The 22301-nt window shown below is 41.1% G+C and overlaps 2 protein-coding genes and 2 pseudogenes across 2 annotated transcripts; 1 reads left to right on the forward strand and 3 right to left on the reverse strand.

Moving 5' to 3' along the window:
- Positions 1 to 1636: 1636 nt before the first annotated feature.
- Positions 1637 to 2628, forward strand: OR4C5 (olfactory receptor family 4 subfamily C member 5; annotated as a pseudogene).
- A 3011-nt stretch (positions 2629 to 5639) lies between these two features.
- LOC150017857 (olfactory receptor 4C3) lies at positions 5640 to 6566 on the reverse strand. Its single transcript, XM_090267563.1, has one exon. It carries the CDS (start codon positions 6564 to 6566, stop codon positions 5640 to 5642), a length of 927 nt encoding a protein of 308 aa, XP_090123689.1.
- Positions 6567 to 14702: 8136 nt separating this feature from the next.
- On the reverse strand, positions 14703 to 15613 carry LOC150017858 (olfactory receptor 4B1-like; annotated as a pseudogene).
- Positions 15614 to 18279: 2666 nt separating this feature from the next.
- On the reverse strand, positions 18280 to 19209 carry LOC150017859 (olfactory receptor 4S1). Its single transcript, XM_090267564.1, has one exon. The coding sequence runs from the start codon at positions 19207 to 19209 to the stop codon at positions 18280 to 18282; it is 930 nt and encodes a 309-aa protein (XP_090123690.1).
- Positions 19210 to 22301: the final 3092 nt, after the last annotated feature.

Below are 22301 nucleotides of genomic sequence, written 5' to 3' on the forward strand. Positions count from 1 at the left end.
CTATGTATAATATTCTTTTAAATGTTATTTTTAAATAATATCCTTCTGCAATTTGATTACATTTGCTTCTTCTTGAGCTTATCAGTTTTATTTGTATTTTTAAAATACTAAAAAAATTTTGAGCCCTGGCTGATGTGGCTCAGTGGATTGAGTGCCAGCCTGTGAACCAAAGAGTCACCAGTTCAATTCCCAGTCAGGGCACATGCCTGGGTTGTGGGCCAAGTCCCCAGCTGGGGGTGTCTGAGAAGCAATTACACATTGATGCTTCTCTCCCTGTCTTTATCCCTCCCTTCCCCTCTCTCTAAAAATAAATAAGCAAAATCTTTTAAAAATTTTTTGAATTGATTTATCAAGTCCAATATTTTTTCTATCACCTGTGTATTGATATCTGTATTCAACCTTTTTTCTAAATATAATTGGTTGTTTTTCTAACCTTTTAAGTTGTATACTTAGTTCATTTATTCTCTGTCTTTGTATGTCTTCTTTCTGAATATTATAACAATCAAATATTTTGAAAATAATAATATGTGGGTTTTCTTCACTTTTATTCTTTTATCAAGAATTTGGAGTGTGTGGAAAGCTATATGTTTTACCCTTAGGATAAAACTTTGGCCTATGTGATAATTATATTCTTTAGTTCTTCTATGCTGTTCGTTATTTTTCCTATCTTACACGTGAGAAAGTTTCGGCACAGGAGACAAAGAGCTGTATACACCATCATATGGCTACTAATCAGTGAAAAAAGAATTAAAAACAAGTCTTTCTGACTGTGAAGAAGACACTCTGTCCAACAAATCCGATGCTTTTGTTTCCTCCTCACCTCCAATGTAGCTGCTTTGTGAAGAGATCATGAGTAATTCTCATAGACTTCCTTAGATTGAGTTTTGATTTGCAAAATGACTCTGAAACCTAAACAGGACACAAGTTTTCCAAAGAATGAATTCTAACATTTCAAATAAACCTGGGAATTTCACACCGCATCATGCTGTCTGCTTCATCTTCCGCAGGGGTTCTTCTTCCTTCCTGTTTGAGGCCATCCTTAGACAACAGGGTTTAAATGTAGAATCAGCTCACAGTCTAACTGCCAGGCATACGTTCCTGGACCCTCAAACAAACACTCCGTTCCGTTTTTCTGGAATGTGACTACATCATTCCTAATTTCAAATTGAATTCACTTGATGTTTTATATTCACCCTGAAACAAATTAAAAATAGTAAGAATAATGAACTCTGAAGTTTAGCCTCATCAGCACAAGTGACTAGATAAGAGGCATGTGGGCAGAGACTCTTGAATTCAAGCCTCTGCTCCTCTATGGGTCCTCTCTTTATCCCCGGTTTTTCTTTGGGGTAAAATACTATGCCAATTGTTGGGAGAATATTCATTTATCTAAAATTACAGGAAAGGTGTCTGGAATGTCAAGTCATAAAATTGTGTTTTGTATACTCTTGTATAAATGAGTACAGAAGGGAGAGAAAGGGGAGGGGAGGGACAATGTACTCATTATGTAACCAATGATATGGCCCAACTTGAAGCCTTGGGTTTATCTGCCTGGGGTTGCCATCAGTCTTACAGAAAACAATCTTGACATAAATTGTTTGCTTGATCAAAATATGTCTGCCACAACTGGATCCCCTGTGCTATTCACAGATAAATCAAGTATCCAAATGCTAAAGTGGATTCATGGAGCGAAGGAACAACGTGACAGAGTTCATCCTGCTTGGCCTGGTGTAGACGCAGAACCCAGGCAGGCAAAAACTCCTGTTGGCTGTGTTTACAGTCCATTGTCTACTTTCTCACTGTGGCAGGCAACCTACTCATTGTAGTGAGAGCCACCGCCAGCCAAGCCTTGGACTCCCCCATGCATTTTTTTTCTTTCTTTCTTGTCCTTCATAGATATCTCCTACTGTTCTACCATGGCCCCCAAAATGGTATTTGACTTACTCACTGAAAAGAAAGCTATCTCCTTCAGTGAGTGCATGACTCAGCTCTTTGCTGAACATTTCTTTGGAGGAGTTGAGATCATCCTCCTCACAGTGAGGGCCTATGACCACTACGTGGCCATCTGCAAACCCCTGACCTACACACCATCACAATGAACAGGAAAGTGTGTGGCCTCTTGGTGGCCACGGCCAGGGCTGGAGGATTTCTACATGCTCTGATTCAAATTATTTTTATCATCTGGTTGCCTTTCTGTGACCCCAATGTCATTGACCATTTCATCTGTGACCTTTCCCTCTGCTAAAACTCTCCTGCTCTGACATTCACATCTTCAGACTTTTTGTTGCTGCCAACAGAAGACTGATGTGTATTCTTTTTTCTACTCTTATCACCACTTATGTCCTCATCTTTTCCTCCCTAAGAACCCACGACACTGAAGGACAACAGAAGGCTCTCTCCACCTGCGTCTCCCATGTTACTGTAGTCGTCCTACTCTTTGTACCCTGTATATTTGTGCACCTTCGGCCCATAATCACCTTCCCCATCGATAAAGCAGTGGCTGTGTTTTATACTATGGTAACACCCATGTTAAGCCCTTTAATCTATGCTCTCAGAAACTCAGAGGTGAAAAATGCCATGAGGAAGCCCTGGATCCAAAAAGTAATCTTGGGTAACAATTCATGTGAATAGAGAAGATAAAAACAAAATCTACTCATATTTTAAGACCAAGTGTGACTGATAGGAAGGATAATGGTCTTAAAGTTAAAATAATGTGAGTTTAAGTAGCTTTTCCTCCCCTTGCCTTCTAAAATCTTCAATAGTTTTTCTTTAATAAAATATCACTGTTTGATTAAATGATGACTAAAGTGTCTTACAATTAGAAATTTTACATTTATAAATTATTGATTAAAGGGATACTGCTAATCAATATAAAAATGTCACATGTATGGAAAATCACTAAATTTATGTATTCAGTAGAACAATAATTTAACTTGAAAAGGAGTCAGCTAAAAGATAGTGAAAATTGCTCAGATACTACTGCAGCCTTCAGAAATACCACCAGAGCACAAGGTATACTGAGGACTGTAGTTCCTGACAGAGAAGCCCAAGGTCACTGCTACTGTCATTCACTAACCATGACCACAGGAGGGTCCAACACCTACCTCAGCCTTATTTCATTTCAAAGTATGTTCTCAATGCCATCCATTTACAAGTAGGGCCAACATAACAATGAATTTACTATCTCAGCAAGGAACTTTAATGGGGACAGTGAGCGGGTGTCTGGACACTAAGAGCCAGCCCATCATCAACTCCCTATGATGTGACAAAAATGCCCTTAAATATCTCTGCAGTTACAAATGGGGAGCTGGGTAGAGCAATTTGAGATCTGAACAGGACTTGTTTCAAAAGCTCTCACAAATGATGGATCCTGTCCGGTTCTGATCCTCTGAAAGAGGGAGCCCAGGGCCAGAGACCAAAAGAGCTATTTCTGTACCAAGTTTGCAACTCCTGGAGAAGAGCCCAGAAACTTGTTTTCAGGAGAGTTCCCACCCAGGGTGTCAAATATTATGTGATGCTGACTTGCCTCATGTTCTCAGGACTTTCTATCAAATTAGATCTCACTAGATATGAAGGCCTTTGAAAAAAAGACGTTTTTGCCAACATTTCCTATGAGTGAACATCTTGGAAATATATGCAAGCAATGGTATGTTTAAAAATCAGATTTTTCTTTTAAAGATCTAGTTGTAATTCCCACAGAACATGGAATGAAACAGGGTAATGTAAAAATAAGATGATGATGACTGTAATGTTTGTTGAGCACTTTCTGTGAATAAAGTCGTGACCTAAGCACTTACTTTGTATGTTTTGAGACAGCAAATTTCTGACCTTAATTTCTTTCTGTCCTTAATTCATTTATAAGTTAGTTGGACCACTGATAATCATGATTCTGACAACAAAACCAAGGATGCAATAGGATCAGTACTTTATGCTATTTGATGTTTTAACTATATTAAAAATAAAGGTGCTTTTCAAATTTCAACTGAAGTGAGTATGTTTTTCTGGAAAATCTCAAGATAAAATTGTAGTACACTGGCAAACAGATAGACTGTTTTTAAGTGAGCCTCACCATGATTTTTTATTTCTTAGTTGATTGGAAAATTAGCTCGGTTATTATCTAACAGCAGAAATGAATAGGTATAGAATTCAAGGTCTCAGTTATACCTATTATTTAGTAGACTTCAAAATGTGACAGAGTGAAAGAAGGTAAAATTTATTTTGCCCAAGAACTCAGCAACTGATTTTTCTTTTCTTTTTTTTTTTTTTTAGATATAGAATTAGGGAGTAAAACCATTATCTCCCAATGATCTGAATTTATTGGTTATTGAAGACTTTTGAGTACTTACAATAGAGAAATTGCTTTTCATATTAACTTCCAGTTTGCTTTTTTTTTTTTAGTGTAAAAAGTGGATATGATGATGAATTACAGATTATCTGTCAAACAAAAAATAAGTTTACTACAAATTATGGGAGCCTACAATCTTAAAGGGTGAAGTCCTGGGAGTGATATAGTCAGAGTCTATAAAACCAGAAAAAGAATGGGATGAACATGGATGGATGTTTCAGATTGTGGGAGACTAGATTTCATTGGAGTTTGAAACAGAAAGAGGAAGAATTAAAGTCCACTTTGCATCATTGGCCAAAAAAAAAAAAAAACCACTCTGTTCTAAGTACAGCAGATTTCAAACTTAGTAGAGATAGAAAAGCAAAAGAAAGCAACCTCTTTATGGAAGGTCAGGAAAAAGTTGAGGTACATATGATAATATCAGGGAAAATGTTTTGGGGGTATATGTGCCAGAAATCTGATTAAGGACTTTCCAAATGACCCATGGACATGGATGACAGGATGGGGGTTGACTGTGGGGGGGCGGGCAGGGGTGAGCAATGAGGAAAAAATGGGACAACTGTAATAAAACAACAATTTAAAAATAGAAAACAAAACAGAACTTCGCATAGATTACATAATTTAATTATCACAATAACACTTTAGACATTATTATCTTTGTTTATTTTAAAGACAAGCATCAGAGGTTTATAGAGGTTTGGTCACTTACTCAAGGTCCTGCCATGAGTAAGCATAGGAAATAAGAGTCAAATTCAGGTTGATCTTGCTCCAGAGCCTAGTTCGCACCCTCTTACTGCAGATGTCAGAAAGGGTAACAAAAAGAAATAGAAGCCAGGCCTAGATGTATACAGACCCCTCAATATGGCTAAGCATGAAGTTCTTTGCCTTACGTTGTATTTTGCCTTACATTTTTACAACTCAACTAACATACAGACTCCAATGATATTAACATAGGTTGCTATTTAAAGAATTGGATGAAGAATCACAAATAACTGATTTTGAGTTTTGGCTTAGACACTTCAAAGCTAGATACTTGATTAATCAATTAACCACATCAGGGGATAGTTTTATCATTTCTAAAACAGGGATAATATTCATTCATGCCATGTATATTTCATACAGTTGATTTATAATCACATTATGCAATTCAAGTGAAAAGACTAAGTAAACCATAAAATTCTTTGATGCTGAATAGATAGAAAAGATGAAATAAGATGATATTTGGTAACAAAAAACAAGTTTTGGTTGCTTCCACTTACAGCAAATACAGTCATTTTTATTCCCTGTTTTCCAGTCATTACCTTCCTGCAACATCTTTCTGTATGAAGAGTTTTTTCATGGCATTTTTTACCTCTTCATTTCTCAGGGTGTAAATGAGTGGATTCAACATAGGTGTCAGAATACCATAAAATACTGCCATGTTTTTGTCTATAGGTAAAGTAGATGAAGAACGCATATAAGTAAACATACAGGGCACAAAGAACAGGGCAACAACCGTGAAGTGGGCCCCACAGGTGGAGAGGGCTTTGCGTCTCCCCTCTTCACTGTGGGCCCTCAAAGAGCGCAGGATGACGATGTACGAGGCAGCCAGAATGAGGAAGTTCAACAGGCAGATCACACCACTGTTGGCAGCCACCAGCAGGCCAATGATATAGGTGTTGGTACAAGCGAGCTCCAGCAAGGGGTACAAGTCACAGACAAAGTGGTTAATTATGTTGGGCCCACAGAAGGGCACCTGAAAAACCAGGAGGAGCTGAACCAATGAATGCAGGAAGCCCCCTAGCCAACTCACCCCTACCAGCAGGGCACAGAGATGCCTGGTCATGATAATCGTGTAGTGTAGGGGCTTGCAGATGGCCACATAGCGATCATAGGCCATCACCGTGAGCAGGATGATCTCAACACCTCCCAGAAAATGGGCTCCAAAGAGCTGAGCCATGCAACCCTCATAAGAGATGGTTCTCCCCTCATGCAACGAGTCAGCGATGAGCTTAGGGGTCATAGAGGAAGAATAGCAGGTGTCAATAAAGGACAGGTTAGCCAGGAAAAAATACATGGGGGAAGCCAGGGTGGGACTGGAGGTGATGGTGACCACAATGAGCACATTGCCACAAACTGTGACCACATAGATGATCAAAAATACCACAAAAAGAACTCTCTGTATGTCTGGGTTCTGTGACAGTCCCCGCATGAAAAATTCCGTGATATTGTGTGACGTTTCCATAGTCCAAGGACACTGAGACTACAGGTACAGTGTCGCCTATAAAGTCAAGAGAGAAACATAATTGAAAGAGAATTCCAGAAGGAAAATGTTGCAAGGTTTCTTTTATCTACACCCACTTTTTTTTGCCCCTCTTAACTCTTTCTGTTTCAAAATTCTTGTACCAATTTATTGCGTTGATCAAAAAAGCTCAGCATATGTCTATCTGCTAACTTGAGCATCCCTGGGCACTAGATCTCTAAGTTACTACATGAAAGTAATAATTTAATTATCTGAAGTTTAATTTCTTTTGTTACTACCGAAATTGCACATTTGGCAGACCTTGGTTTTCTAATTCAACTGGAACCCCCCTCTGACAATCTCCAGCGTGGTTCCACATGGACGCAATGGCCCTTGAGAAAACCATGAGTGTTTCGGGTCTCCTGAAACCTCTGCATGTACAGTCTATACATAAAAATCTTTCTTCTCGGGCTGTGCCGGGAGGCTTGCTACACTTTCTGTTGCAGGAGTGTCTGATAGTAGCACAAACTGATGTAAAACCAAGGAAAGCAGGATTGGGAGAAACTAAGTTGTAGCTGGAGACTCCCCAACTTCTCCATTCCTCTCCCTGCTCATTTTCTCCCTCTCCGTGCCCAGGCCATGGACAAGCTCATGTCTTGGAAGTCAACTTCAATTACCCGTGCCCTTTGCTTTACGTATTTTACATACTCTAAGTGTTTTTGCTTTCCTTGGGCTTGGTAAATTCTTCTGGTTAAAGCTCCTGGTCATCTCTGCAGTCTACAAGGAGGAGTCAAAGGTTAAAAAAAAACAAGTTTGGTGAGCATCAGTGAAAGATTCTATTAAATGATTATCTGTGTATTTACTGCATAAAAAAAGCTACAGGGGCAGGGAGAACAGATGCCCTGTCTTAAATGGCTGTAAATTAGAATCTGATATGGCAGAATATTCTTACTTGCCCTTTATTCTCCTGATAATATTAAGGAAATGTCTGTGCCTATCTTTGTTTTGATTAAACAAAACTGTCAACTCCCCCACACCAATCTATTATTTTCCTGAAAACACAGACCTTCTTATGGCAGCTAAATCTCTCAGATTGTAAAGTCTGATGCTCAATCTGATGAAAACTAAAGAGAACTCATTAAGTGTCAGAGGAGGAAGAGACACCCAGATATAAGAAACACTGGAGAGAAGATTTCTGTATTGGTCAGGAAGCTGCCCCTTTTCTCTCTCCATGCTCTGTTGCAAGAAGGTAAATACAGCTTCTGCAAGTGACGATTCTGATGGGGACCCTTTCAGGGTAGGACTTGATGGTCAACAACAGAGACAGCAGTAAAAAGAGCAAATGCCTAGGCAGAATTTAGCCTTTGCCAAGCGCTGTTCTAACTGCCTTACATATATCAGTTAGTTCAATCCTCACTTCATCCCCATGGGGTAGATTACTTCTTTAACATCATTATACAGAAGAAAGTCAGGTACGCAGTTAGCAACTTATAGAAGCGTATTCAGCCAATAAGTGACAGAGCCAGAGGCACTCAGCTAGAGTCTGTGGGTTTACTGTCTTGTCACTTAAACGCATCTGGGTTTGACTCCTTTCCCTGTCATTTATTGACTGCATAATCATGGATAACTATTTAAAGACTCAATATTATTGCCCATAAAATAAAACTGAGAATCCTGCTGTACCCTGAGGTCACAGAGAAAAGTAAATGAAAACAGTGCTTGTCAAGTGTTTGTACCAAGCCTGGATGTGATAAACATTTAATTAATGGTATCTCTGATATCACCATCATCAACACCATGGGCAACAAATTCTTCATGTGGCTTAAGAAACGAAGGACCTAAGTGTATGCGCTCAAGACTAAGCAGGTATTGATATGGGTATCATTTTATTATAAATATAAAAAAATGCCTTAATACTTATCCCCATGCAGAATACAAGAGTAGAAATCGTAGGATACAATTTAGACAAATAATAAATTTATATCCTCAGAAAGAAAAATGTGAAGCTGGTTCGCTGCTGTGATTTAAATTTGTGAGAGGACAAAATAAATTATTTGTTAAAAACTAGTAAAGAAAAAAGTCCCCTGTTTCAGTTATCCATGAGACACAAAATTATTTCATGGAAAATAATGAGAATATTAGTAAAATTATTCCGCTGCATTCTTATTTGAGTTGCACTTTTCTTTTATTTGATTTTTAAAATAGATTATAAAAAACTTACATTGATTGGATCTGAGGACAGCAACAGGTCTCCAGGTTTGGGGTTTTTTGTTGTTTCGTTTGTTTGTTTTTTACATCCTAACATCATCAAACGGTGAGGCTGAAAGGCTTCTTACAGGGTCACGTCGGCCAGTTCCAAGCATAGCATCCCAAACTTTCCTGCTTCACATGACTAAACGAGCTCCTGAGTCAAGTTCAGATTGTGTCTTACATGAGACGAAGCGCAGCTTAGGCAATGGCTGTCAATTACAGAAAGTCATCTGAGCTGAAAGTTTCTTAGGACAGTAGTAGATGAAAACCCGACAGGGAATCAATCATTCCTTTACAAGCAGCTGGGAATTTGTTTCACCATCCATTTCCCTCTTCTTTGCTGATGAACCCCATAACATTTAAAATCATCTTTTCCAATTGTCTCCATTTTAAAGACGGTGGATTGAAGACTCGGAGAGTTTAGATACAGTTGGTCTAAAGTCACATGGGCGATTTGTGGCAGAGGCACAGCCGGAACCGCGGTCACTGGTAGCTCCAGGTCACTCGGGTGCCCTTTCCAATACAGCTGCCGCCTTCCATTCCCCACTTTGTCTTTGACAGGCCAGAAAAGCGCTGCTGTGACCATCAGGGAGGAGGGTCTCTCAGAAGGAGTCGCTGGCTGGCTTCTTAGCTCTGCTCTGGGCTGAGAATACTCACCTGCACAGTCTCAGGGAAATCTTTCTCCTGCCCCTGAAAAGGGTTATTTATAAGGTGAGAGGGGTAACACTGGAATTTCGGGTGTAAGTGCTTTCTGCCTCTCCAAGGGAGACCAACTCTGCCCTCTCAGGATCGCTTGCTGAAGCGGTGGTAGAACTGGCTTTTGCCTCCTTCACAGGCTGCAACCACATGGATGCTGTTATTTAATCAGTCCCTTGAGTACAGTTTTGGTCTCACGAGGAGTGACCTCTATATTCTGCCTCCTAGAAGTGCCCGTTGTCCTTCCAGTGTCTCGAGGGATAGACCACAAATTGGCAGAAGGAAAAGGGAATGACTATTTCAGAAAATGAGATGAGAGGGTCAGCAGCATCTTTAGGGAAATTGCTAACTGGACAAAAACAAAAATCCACAGCATTTATTGAGCATCTTCAGAGTTCTAAGCATGGGTCCCTGGTCTTTTCACATACATCACCTCTTTCATCTCCCCCCACAAGGCTGTGAGAGAAGAATCGCTCCCCTTTATCCACACCTCTACTCTGTGGTGTGCTAAGAGATCAAGGAGGCTAGAGGCAGAAAAACCTGAACTGAAATTGAACTTCCACCCTTTCAATCATTCAACAAGTACTTTTTCAGGCACTTTGCGAAATGCCAGGAACATCATAGTGAATAGTACAGACACAGCCCCTGGCAGCACACAGTTTATGTTCTAAAAGGGGCAGAGTGGCCTCCAGAACAAGCAGGGGGCATAAGAAAAACAATTACAAAAGCAAGTCTATGGAATATATGAATAGATGTGAATCGTCAGCAGCCGTCCGTCTCGAGAGACGATGGTGTAGCTTCTTAAGAGTCCATCTGCACCGCCGAGAATGGTTGTGCAGTCCGACTCGGGAGTGACACGGTATCTGTCTCCTCCCGTGTTGAATCGACATCTTGCGATGACGCTGCAGTGTCCTCTCCAGTGGAGCTGAAGCTACAGAGCCTGGGCAGGGTGATATGGAGGGTCTGCTGTTGCCCATGCAGCAGACCCCCCCTCTCTTCGCAGCTGAAGGATCCAAGGGAAAGACGGAGTCAATACAGCTTGGGTTCAGGTGCGCCGCAGGAGTTGCCGGTGTTGACTACAACGTCAAACCGCCTTAGGGACTCCGGCTCCGGATTTTCTGTCGGGGTTTACTCCCTTAGCCTTTCCCCTGAAGAGGTATGCCGCAAGGCAGCGGAGGATTTTTGGAGTCAGAGTTTTCCTTCTCTGATGTGCCCTGACTGGAAGATCGAACCAGCGACACTTAGCTCGCAGGCCGACGCTCAATCCACTGAGCCAAACCAGCCAGGCAGATGTGAATATATTTTAATGTTAAGTATTGACAGAGATATATGTTTAATACTCCTTGACATAGGCAGCAAAATTTCTCCATAAAATTTGTAACCATTTGCATTTTCACTATTCTTGCCTGTTCAACACATGTGTACAGTAATTCTCCAATACCGAATGGATCCCATTCTAAGCCTTCTCCAAGCCTATTTCCTGAAAGCTTACAGAAAAAGTCACAAAAGAGGGACGATGTACTCTGCTATCAACTTATTTCACCGACTTCAAAAGGGCCATCAACATTGCCCAGCAATCTTACTATATTTCTTTCATTAATACATTTTTCCAATTCTCCTCAAGGACCATTGTGGGAGGCAGGCAGGCATGGTTCAAAAGGCTTTGATGACCGCTGTGTGGAGCCCGGCCTGAAAACTGGAACCTGGGTCTTAACCAGCTGGTTTTTGTCTTTCATGCTCACGATGAATCCCACCCTCCAGGCGGTTTTAAAGGTAGAATAGAAATGCAAAGTGGCTTTTAAGGAAAAGGGAACCTGCTGTTTTTCTCTGAATAGCCCCAAACTCTTGTTAGTAGAATGTGAAAAACAGAATGATTAAGTAAGAAGAAATGTTTTTGAACTTGTGTAAAATACCTGAGCATTTCAACCCTGTATTGATCTGCATTTCCCTTTGTTATTACTCCCAACCATTTCTTGAAGGGATGCATGTTTTTCTTATGTATTTCTGCATGTAGAAAGTAGATAAAAACACTGGCTAATAAAGAAACAAGGGTGAATTTCCTCAGAAAAAGACCCCCTCCCTTCCTTCCTCAGATGATGAGTGTCTGAGTAGTTTCTTCACCCATTCCAAGGGACCCAGAATCTCTCTCAGACTATTTTAAATGTTTTTTACATTCTTCAAAACTCCATTCTCAACCTCCAATCTCTACTCTTCATTTCTTACATTTTATTTTTCAATTACAGTTTACATTCAATATTATTTTGTATTAGTTTCAGGTGTTGAGCATACTAATTAGACAACTATATACTTTACAAAGTGGTTACCCTAATATGTCAAGTGCCCACCTGGCACCACACATAGTTATTACAGTATTATTGACTGTATTCCCTGTGCTGCACATTACATCCCCATGTCTATTCTGTAACCCTCAGTCCCTTCACCTTTTCATGCAGTCCCCCAACACCTCTTCCCTCTGGCAACCATCAGTCTGTTCTCTGTATCTATGAGTCTTTTTCTGGTTTTGCTTATTTGTTTATTTTACTCTTTAGATTCTACATATAAGTAAAATCATATGGTTTTTGTCTTTATCTGTCTGACTTACTTTGTTTAGCCTAATACCTTCTATATCCATCCATGCTGTCACAAATGGTAAGATTTCATTCTTTTTCTTGGCCAAGTAATATACCATTGTATATATGCACCACCACATTTATACCCACTCATCTATTGATGGACTTCACTTTTCACTCAAAACTTTTGAGTCTTGAGAAAACTAGCTTAGAGCTACACTGCAGTCTACAACTTCCTTTCTCCCTCACTCAGTCGCAGGAGTCAGACCTGCATCATACCTGGCGGCTCTTCCCACCTTCTTTCACCCCACCTCCCTGATAAGTCTCTTACACATCTACTCTACTTTAGCTTCTGCTTCTCAGAAAACTAGGACTGATATAGAATATATAAAGGTCCCTTACAAATCACTAAGACAAGGACAGACAACCACATGAGATTTGAACAACACTTCAGCAAAGAAGATATCTAGAGGCCAATAAGCAAATAAAAGGGGTGGACAGTCTCCCCTTTATAATCACTTGGGAAATGTGATTAGAAGCACAATAAGTATTAGTGCAGTGCTCCCTCTGCTTGGCTAAAATTGAAAGGATTACCTGTACCAAGTGTTTTTTGCCAATATGGAGAAATGGTGTCTCTCATATGCTGTCAGTGGAAATGTGTAATTATTTGCTAAGTATATATTGAAAAACTACTGGAGATTGTCAGCTAATGTCAAATACTCACATAACCTATGATCCAAAAATTCCACTCCTCAGTATAAACCTAAAACACACATCACTGAGAGTGTTAATAGAGCTATTTGTAATAGCACAAAACTGGTAACAACCTAACCATCCATCATCAATGGAGTGGATTAAAAATTATGGTATATGCACAAAAAGACTGACACAGCAGTGAAAATAATTGAACTATAGGAACAATACATGAACAAATCTCACAAACAATGTTAAGCCAAAGAATACAATTATAAAAGATTCCATACTACTATATGATTGCATTTATTTAAAATTTTTAAATAGACCAATCTAAGGATGTGTACTTGCATGGTAAATTTATAAGAGTATAAGGAAAAGCAAAGTTTTGTCATAAGAGTTGTATAGTATTGACCTTGGAGGGAAGAGAGAGATTTGACTGGGAAAAGATATAAAGGGTCCTGGAAGGGCTACAAATCTTCTACCTCTTGATATCATGATGTGTCTGGGATGGATATCTTTAAGTTCATTCAGTCTGAGATTTGCTGCACTTCCTGAACCTGGAAATTTATCTTTCACCAATTTTGAAATTTTTCAGTCATTATTTTTCAGATATTATGTTGTGATACTCTGGGTCTTTTTTAAATTAAGGAGAATTCTGAAGTTTTCATTTTAGCGGGCAATTAATCTTGTTGGTTTCAGACTGCAATTTCCGACCCACCTTCTGTGGGCTATGATTCCAACGTCAGTTCAATTATCAAATCCAGTGCTATTCCAATCTGTCCCCCGTGTACACCACCAAGTGGCCGGTGTGAGGCATGAGTGGTAGTTGAACGTGTAATGCCATTCTCAAAGACTTAGAGCTGCTGTTCAAAGAAAAGGCAAGTAACTACATCTCCTCAACTCACTAACAGCACAGAACAAAGTGGAAGCTAGACACCTCCTGTCTCTCACTCACAATTTTCAGTGTAACACTGTATGTGGTTTATGCTAAGAAATAGATTCCATGAGTTTCATCTAGAGCAAAGAACTAGACTGTAGCCAAAGGAAGGCAAGGAGCAGGTGCCTTCCAGGAATATACTTAAACCTCCAGGAATATAAAGTTACCCTCTAGAAAAAAGGATGGAAGACATGAGAGAAGGTGTTTCCACCATGGATAGAACTGTTTTAAAATGGAAGTCACTGGGTTAGAAAGATCTAGATTTGACCAAAGTAAGTTCTCTGCTCTCAGGTGAAAATAAGAGTTCATAGTAAAGTGATATATTTCTGCACAGCCAGATCCATGTCCACTATATAACATACATACCCACAGGATTATACCTTTTCAAAACTTCTGAATACATTCATTGTATATCCTTATTTAGTTCTATAACACACAGTCTACTCCAATCAGTACTATTAAAATCAAGGTTGCTGTGTAGGCTAGCTCCCTGAGGCTGAAATGGAGCTATTGCCTTCCTTCCTACCAGAGATGCCCAGACAACATATGAAGTGGAAAAGCTTCCCTGGGATTCCCACACAATGACATTGATAGGGAGGGAAAAAGCAAAACATAAACTTGACTCTCCCGGTGCCACCATCTTTCCACATACCATAGCATGCCAATACCAAGAGGTGAAATGAGTGAACCCAAGGTCTCAAAGGCAGAAGATGAGAGAGTGATTTTCCAGTCCAGGTGATCCTGCCCTGATGTCTGCACTCTGCACTATAAAGCACTGAAACAAAGAGGGAAAGTAGCTCAATTTTCAACATTCTCCAAAGTACAATGCAGACACCTATGTAAGTGATGCCATGGAATATAAGGGGCTCATCTAAAATACAACAAATAATATGAATAGGTTAACTCTTGCACTCTTCCTTCTTGTTGACCAAAATTAGAATGCACATTTGGTCAACCCGTTCTTGCTAACTTTTTTTCATGTTTTCATTTTTATTCCACCTCTGAATTCACTTTCTTGCCCCACAGCCTCCTCATGGTGATTTTCACCTCCGCATTTCTGAGTGTGTAGATGATAGGGTTTAGCCTGCGGTGACAACCGTGTAAAACACACCACCAGTCTATCCTCAGGGAAGCTGGAGAAAGGTCGCATGCAGAGGAAGGAGGCAGGTCCAAAGAACAAGAGGACCACTTTGATGTGAGAGACACAGATGGAGGGGGCTTTGCACCCCCACCTCTGGAGATTGGTTCTTCAAGTGGGCCAAGAGGATGATATAGGAGGACACCAAGAATAGAAAGGGGAAGACAGAGATTAATCTACTCTTGGCTAACACAATAACCTCCTCCACAGAACGGTTAGGGCAGGAAAGCCTGAATAAGGGATGGAGGGCACAGAAGTAGTGGCAATCACACTGAGACCACAAAAGGGCAGTTGGATGGTGACAAGAATCTGGACCATGGAGTGAATTATGACCCAAGCCAGGAACCAGCCACTGGAAGATGACACACAAGCCAGCTCATGATGGTCGTATAGTGAAGGGGTTTTGCAGATGGCCACTTAGTGGACATAGGCCACTACCATCAGCTGGAAGATCTCAGCAACTCCAAAAAAGTGAAAGAAGATCTAAGCCAAACAGCTTTCCAAGGTAATGACTTTAATCCTGGCAAGGAAGTCTGTGATGAACTTAGAGACAATAGTAGAAAAGTAACTAATCTCCACCAAAGACAGGTGGCTAAGGAAGAAGTGCATGGAGGAATGCAGACTCTTACTGATGTTGACCATCACAACAAGGCCATTTCCAATAACTGTGGACAGGTACATGGGAAGAAACACCACAAAGCACCTCTGGATCCTGGAAAAGACCTGCAATAGTTAGTTCAGTCACATTATTTGTGCTCACCATAGAAGCCATTCAAGTGTGCTGGCTGGACCTTAGCTACTGAGAGACCTGCAATAAGTAAACATTAATGTAACATCAGTTTGACTTACTTCTAGCATATTGGACAGTGTAAACTACTTTACAATACATTTATCATGACATCATTTATTTAGCCAATATGTACTCGTTCAGCATTAAATACTAGCAACCTCATAACAGTTTATATATTATACAATTAAGACTCAAAGAAATGGTTAGTTTCCCAGGATCACACAGAAAGTAGTGAATTCTGGGACTCAGAACAAGCCTTTCAGACTTCAGGCAGTATTCTTTCTATATGACAACATATTCTGAATTTGGAGAGTCATTGAAGTTCATAGCCCATATTTTTATTATCAATAATGCATTTCAATAGTTCTCTCCTATTGAAGAATCCTCTTGAGATGCCTTAGTTGATGAATTCCTTGTGTCCTTGATTTCCACCTCAGGGAATCATCTTCCTGATGGTCATTCTTCCCTTTCAAAGGTTCTCTGTACTGTTGTTGGTTTTTTTCCACTCCATAATACCAGCCTTCAACTTATTCAGGCCAGATTCTTTCACCGGTCTTGCAGCTTCAATAACATATTTATATGACAAATGTTCAAATACTCTGGAGGGAATTTAACTTACTAGCTTGTCCCCATCATTTCACTATAACTTTCACATCTTTTGCCCCACTGCTCAAACTACTGAGAGATCCTGAACTCAGAGAGATGGTCCTCCGAGAGCATTCTCATGGCTGGCCCGGAAAATAGTAAGAGATGCCTCCTCTCCCCACAGAGTGTGGCCTCCCTGAGATCACAGGAAGAAGCATGGAAAAGCCTAAAGCAGCAGTTGAGCATGTCAACTCCACATCAGGTAACCTTCTGACTCTGCACCAGAGAATAATGACAGAACGCAGACAGTGGCCAGAGAAAATATAAAAGAGAGCTTTGTTTCCCAATCTGACTGATCTCTGAATGAAGTAAAGAAACCTCCATCCCAATTACAGGCTCCCACTTGGTCATTCCCAATAGTACCTCACAGAATGACAGAATTATAAAGGATTTCAAAATCACAAGTTTTATGTTATATATACTTTATAATTTTTTTAATGAATAAATTCATTTCATTGCCCCATCCTCCTTTCCAAAAAAATAAAATCTTCAAACCCAGCTGCCTTGTTTACAAATGAATGCTAAGGTTCAAGGAAAGGAACAGACCTGCCCAACATCCTATGTCTACGTAGAAACTTTGCACACTACTTCCAGTCACATTATTACTGTTAGATCAGAACATCTGGTGTGGCTTCATTCTGCCTTAGAACAAGGAATTGGATCAGAAGAACCTCACATGCACTCAAGTGCCTCCAAGCAGCATGAAGTTATCTACTCTACTGGAACAGATCATTTACTAAAGGAGATGTTCTGATGGGGAAAACTGGCATGGGATGGAGGATAGGGCTCCTCTCTGGGAATTCTGGTCCCTTAGACAGCAAGGTGCCCTGGCTAATATTACCCACCCAGCTGATTTTTCACCAATGACCCCAAAGGGGAACCTCCAGGTCCCATTTATCTAATCCATTCTGAGAGAGGAGCTGAAAAGGTTTAGAGACATTTTACTCCAACATCCTCTGTTATAGATGGGATGAAAGAAGTTGAGCAAAGTTAATTGGATGCTAAAGCCCCATACTAAATATTTTCCTGGTTAATAGCTCAGGAGTCAGTGCTCTTTAAACAACACTAGGCTGCCTTCTGATGTGATGGTACTGGGTGGAGGTTGTTACTCGACTCAAGGATAAGACCTTGTGTCCAACAACAAATCATCACATTCCTGGGAGCTTTTAGGAAACAATGTAGATGATGAATCACAAAAGTGGAGGGGGCAGAATTTAGGAGATCTGGGTTGATATTTGGATTTATAATATCTAAGAAATAACAACAAACAAATTTTAAGATTTCTGTTTTTCATGTAGAAAATCTACCCACCCACTGAGAGTCCAAGAGCCATGATTAAAAGCTTAGGTCCTTAAAATATTTAAAATATATTAAGCCACACGGTATAATCAAGGCAACAACTTTCCCCCCGAAATTCCTTTTCTCTAGGGTGAAATTTTGCCAAGTAAATTATGACTTGGCAAAAGGTTCAAAATGTGTTTCAAGACTTCCAGCCAAGATGGAGGCCTAGACTGACACGCTCCATCTCCCTCCACAACTAAGAAGGAATACAACTACTGCAAAACCAGAAATAACCAGAAGTTCCAGAAAATGAAGCTACATGGAAGTCCAACGTACGAAGTTATAAACAAGTGGTGCTCGTCCAGACGGATAGGAGGGGCGAAGCCAGGGTGGAGAGGTCAAGCTGTACAGTGGTTACCAGGGGTGAGAAGGTGGGAGTAGTAAAGGGTAAAGGGGGTCAAACATACAGTGAGAGAAGAGGGTTTGACTTCGGTTGGTGGGCACCCAATGCAATATAAAGATGAGGTATCGTAGAATTGTACAGTTGAAACCTATATAAATATTAACCAATGTCACCCCAATAAACTTAATTTAAAAAAAAAAAGCTAGGACAGTTGTCATTACAAGCGTCAAACTGGAGAAGAAAGCCTGTGTGGGATGTTACAAAAGGGGAGGTCTCCCAAATTCCAGAATAGATGAGATTTCCAGGGGTGTCACTTGTCTCTCGAACTCCCCTTGACCCTAAACACTTTCCTCATGGCATTTTTTACCTCATTGTTCCTCAGGGTGTAGATCAAAGGGTTCAGCAAAGGTGGCATGACAATGTTAAAGAGGATGACAAGTTTGTCAGCAGCCAGGGTGGTAGAGGGACGGATGTACATGAACATGAGGGGCGCAAGGACCAAAAGGACAGTGATGATGTGTGAGCCACATGTGGACAGAGCTTTGCGGCGGCCCTCAGATGACCGGCTTCTCAGGTTCAGCAAGATGACAACATAGGATGTAATAAGGATAATGAAGGACCCTAAAGAGATCATGCTGCTGTTGACCACCACAATGAGCCCCACCACGTAAGTGTCTGCACAGGCCAGCTTCAGCAGGGGATGAACATCACAGAAAAAGTTGTCAATCTCATTGGGCCCACAAAAGGGCAGTCGCACAGTGAGGAGGGTCTCCAGGATGGAATGGAGAAAGCCAGCCACCCAGGAGACCCCTGCCAGCAAGCAACACTTCCGTCGATCCATGATGGTTATGTAGTGCAGGGGCCTACAGATGGCCACATAGCGGTCATAGGCCATGGCTGTGAGGAGGAAGATCTCAGTGCCACCAAAGAAGTGGGCAGAAAAGAGCTGGGTCATGCAGCCATTGAAGGAGATGGTCCTGTGCTCCACCAAAGTGTCAGCAATCATCTTGGGTGTGGTAGTGGATGGATAGCACATGTCAGCAAAAGACAAGTGGCTGAGGAAGAAGTACATAGGAGCATGCAGGGTCTTGCTGGCACTGATGGTGATGATGACCAAAAGGTTCCCCAGGACAGTAAGCATGTGGAAGAGGGAGAAGACCACGAAGCACACATGTTGTAATTCCCTGCTCTGGAAAAGGCCGAACAACACAAACTCAGTCACATTGTTCTTGGTACCCATGGATGCTCTGCCCTGAGCACTGACAAAGTGGTTAGCTCTGTAAGGACATAAATTATGTGACATAGAAAATATCCCAAAACCAGAGAGTCGAAAAATTGTATCAGGTCTAATAATGATTCTAACACCAAATTTCAATTGGGGAGAGGGGTTCCTCCACACCTACAAGCAATTCTCAGACACCAGCTGCAAGTCTTACAATTCAAATCAATTTCTGACATGACCTGGAAATACAGCATCAGATCCCACGAGTTAAGGTTTCAGTCCTATAAGACATACACACACACACACACACACACATATTCAGATGTCAGTTGCAAGCCCAGGTTATTACCTGTGTGCTTCTGACCTAATTCCTACAGACTGGAGGCTCCAATGACTCCCTCCTTGGGCTCCATTAATTTGCTAGTCCCTTTCCCCTGTTGCAATGGTCTAGTCTTACCCTCTCACCTTGTAACGTTTGTTTGCTACACCCTCCTCCTTTATCGAGTCTCCCACTACTGAAAAACTTCAGAGAGATTAACCTTGGACTTAAAAATGCCCAAACAGGCAGCATGGCACCATAAAAGGACGTTGGTCTGGAAACGAAAAGATCTCCACATTAGCCTCAATTTTGTCACTGGTAAGTAAGTAACCTCACACAACCCCCTCCCTCTGCGTGGTACTCTATTTTCCCATCTATACAAAATGACAGTTAGACTAAGGGCTGTGATTCTAGGCTGGAAAAGTAGAAATACAAAAACATTTATTTCACTGATGATAATCAATACTTAATGAATGTTAAAATAACAAGAAAGCAGATAAGTAGTTTTACATCATTACTAATCCCTCTCACCACTTTGCCTGAGGACCTTGAAAGTGAAAGGAAATTTGCAGTGTAACTTGTGAACCTTTCTACCTTAAAAGATTAAAATGTAAACAATTCTTTCAAGAGTCTTTTAAGCTTCCTATACCGGGGGATTCATTTATATGCAACAATGCCTTGCCAGCTGGCCCTGGGTTTGGGGAAAAGGGTACCATGACCATACATTAGTGAAACACATTCTGAAATTGCTCTGATTTCCAAACAGTTAATGGGTCAAGGCCGACCCAACAGGACAGCCCAAAGGAAAGGCTGGGGAGCTCAGCAGCCCCCAGCCATGATCTGGGCATTCATACAGCAAGCCTCAAAATAATAAAATGTGTGAGAACACTCTCTGAGCTTGAACTGCACCACAGGTTAAAGGAAGAGTAACAGCGTGTGCTTGCCTTTATTGAGCAATGCTGTAGGCCAGGCCCTGCGCAGAGCACTTTAAAGGCATCATCTCACTTAATCCACCCAACATCACTTGGAAGAAGCTAACATGGGTGTTTCTATTTTTCAGTTGAGGAAAAATGAGGATTATAACAAAATGAATGACTTGGTCAAGTTCTCACACCAGTAAGGGTTAGAACCAGAAACACAACCCAGTGTACCTGTCTTTAAAATGGCCTTCCTCATTGCTGAACAACACTCCTGACGAGGGAAGTGTGAGCATCTGATCGCCCAAGAGGACATGTTCTCAGCACCTAAACTGTGAGCAAGAAAATGACTGATGGAGAAGGATGCTAGTGATGCCATGGGAATTCGAAGGGGAAAAAAAGTTATATATAGGGGGTGGGCAAAAGTAGGTTTACAGTTGTTTGTATTGGAAATAATACAATAATTAATTAATAATCGTCGGCAGCCGTCCGTCTCGAGAGACGATGGTGTAGCTTCTTAAGAGTCTATCTGCACTCTCCAGTGAAGCTGAAGCTACAGAGCCTCGATGAAGCTACAGAGCCTGGGCAGGGTGATATGGAGGGTCTGCTGTTGCCCATGCAGCAGACCCCCCCTCTCTTCGCAGCTGAAGGGTCCAAGGGAAAGACGGAGTCAATACAGCTTGGCTTCAGGTGCGCCGCAGGAGTTGCCGGTGTTGACTACAACGTCAAACCGCCTTAGGGACTCCGGCTCCGGATTTTCTGTCGGGGTTTACTCCCTTAGCCTTTCCCCTGAAGAGGTATGCCGCAAGGCAGCGGAGGTTTTTTGGAATCAGAGTTTTCCTTCTCTGATTAATTAATTAATAATAATACAAGAATAAACTCTATGCTTCACATACAACTGTAAACTTATATATCAACTCATGCTTGATGCAGTTGAAGGCAGGAACCTAAGAATACTCAGATACTGTCTAGCAAGGCTTTTATCCAGGCACCGAGCACAAAACAGATAGAAAGCAAACAGGCAAGAACATCTCTTTTCTATAAGGGTCCTTGATTGGTACAGGTTTATTTTAGCCAAAGAGTTCTCAGAAGGTCAAAACTGTAAGATCACTCACCTTAGTGAGCTCCAGCCTCTGCAGCTGAACAGCAGAAGTCAGGGGGTCTGGCCAGAGAACAGAAGGGGTGCAGTAAACTTTTAAGCCTAGAGGTTTTGGGGAAGCTCGTGTGGAATCACCCCAGCCAAAGCCATTGCCAACTGTGAAAACCTCTGCTTTGAAAGCCTTAGCACATGCATAGTTAGCAAAAGTTCCTTGAGGGTTGCTAATTAGACCCAAGGGTCATCACATCCCAATTAAAGAAGTGGGCCACAGAGACAGCCATACATTAACTTAGTGGTTCAAACAAACTTTAGAGGACAAAAAAGCCACTGTGTTCCTCCTGGCTTTGGATCTCCATACTGAATCAGCCCAAACCCATTCATTCAACAATAGTTATTGAGCCACTACTATATAAAGGGCATAGTTTTATGCCATCTATTTGGGGAAATAAGCTGGTGTTGAACATGTTGTTATTTTCTTTAAGTAGCAGAGGCAAGTTTGAACTAAACTAGCACTTTGAGAAGTGTTTCCACCCATGAGGAGAGCAGAACACAACAGGCAGAATAATACGGTGCTTAAAAACATGGACGGGACTTCTGACCAAAATGGAGGCCTAGACAGACACGCTGCATCTCCCTCCACAACAAGAAGGAATACAGCTACCTCAAAACTAGAGACAACCACAAGTTCCAGAAAATCGAGCTGCATAGAAGTCCAACAAACAAAGATATAAAGAAGAAATACTCATCCAGACATGTAGAAGGGGCAGAGCGGGGA

The sequence above is a fragment of the Furipterus horrens genome, unplaced genomic scaffold (genome assembly GCF_987537825.1).
Source record: "Furipterus horrens unplaced genomic scaffold, mFurHor1.1.pri manual_scaffold_2, whole genome shotgun sequence".
Taxonomy (NCBI): Eukaryota; Metazoa; Chordata; class Mammalia; order Chiroptera; family Furipteridae; genus Furipterus; species Furipterus horrens.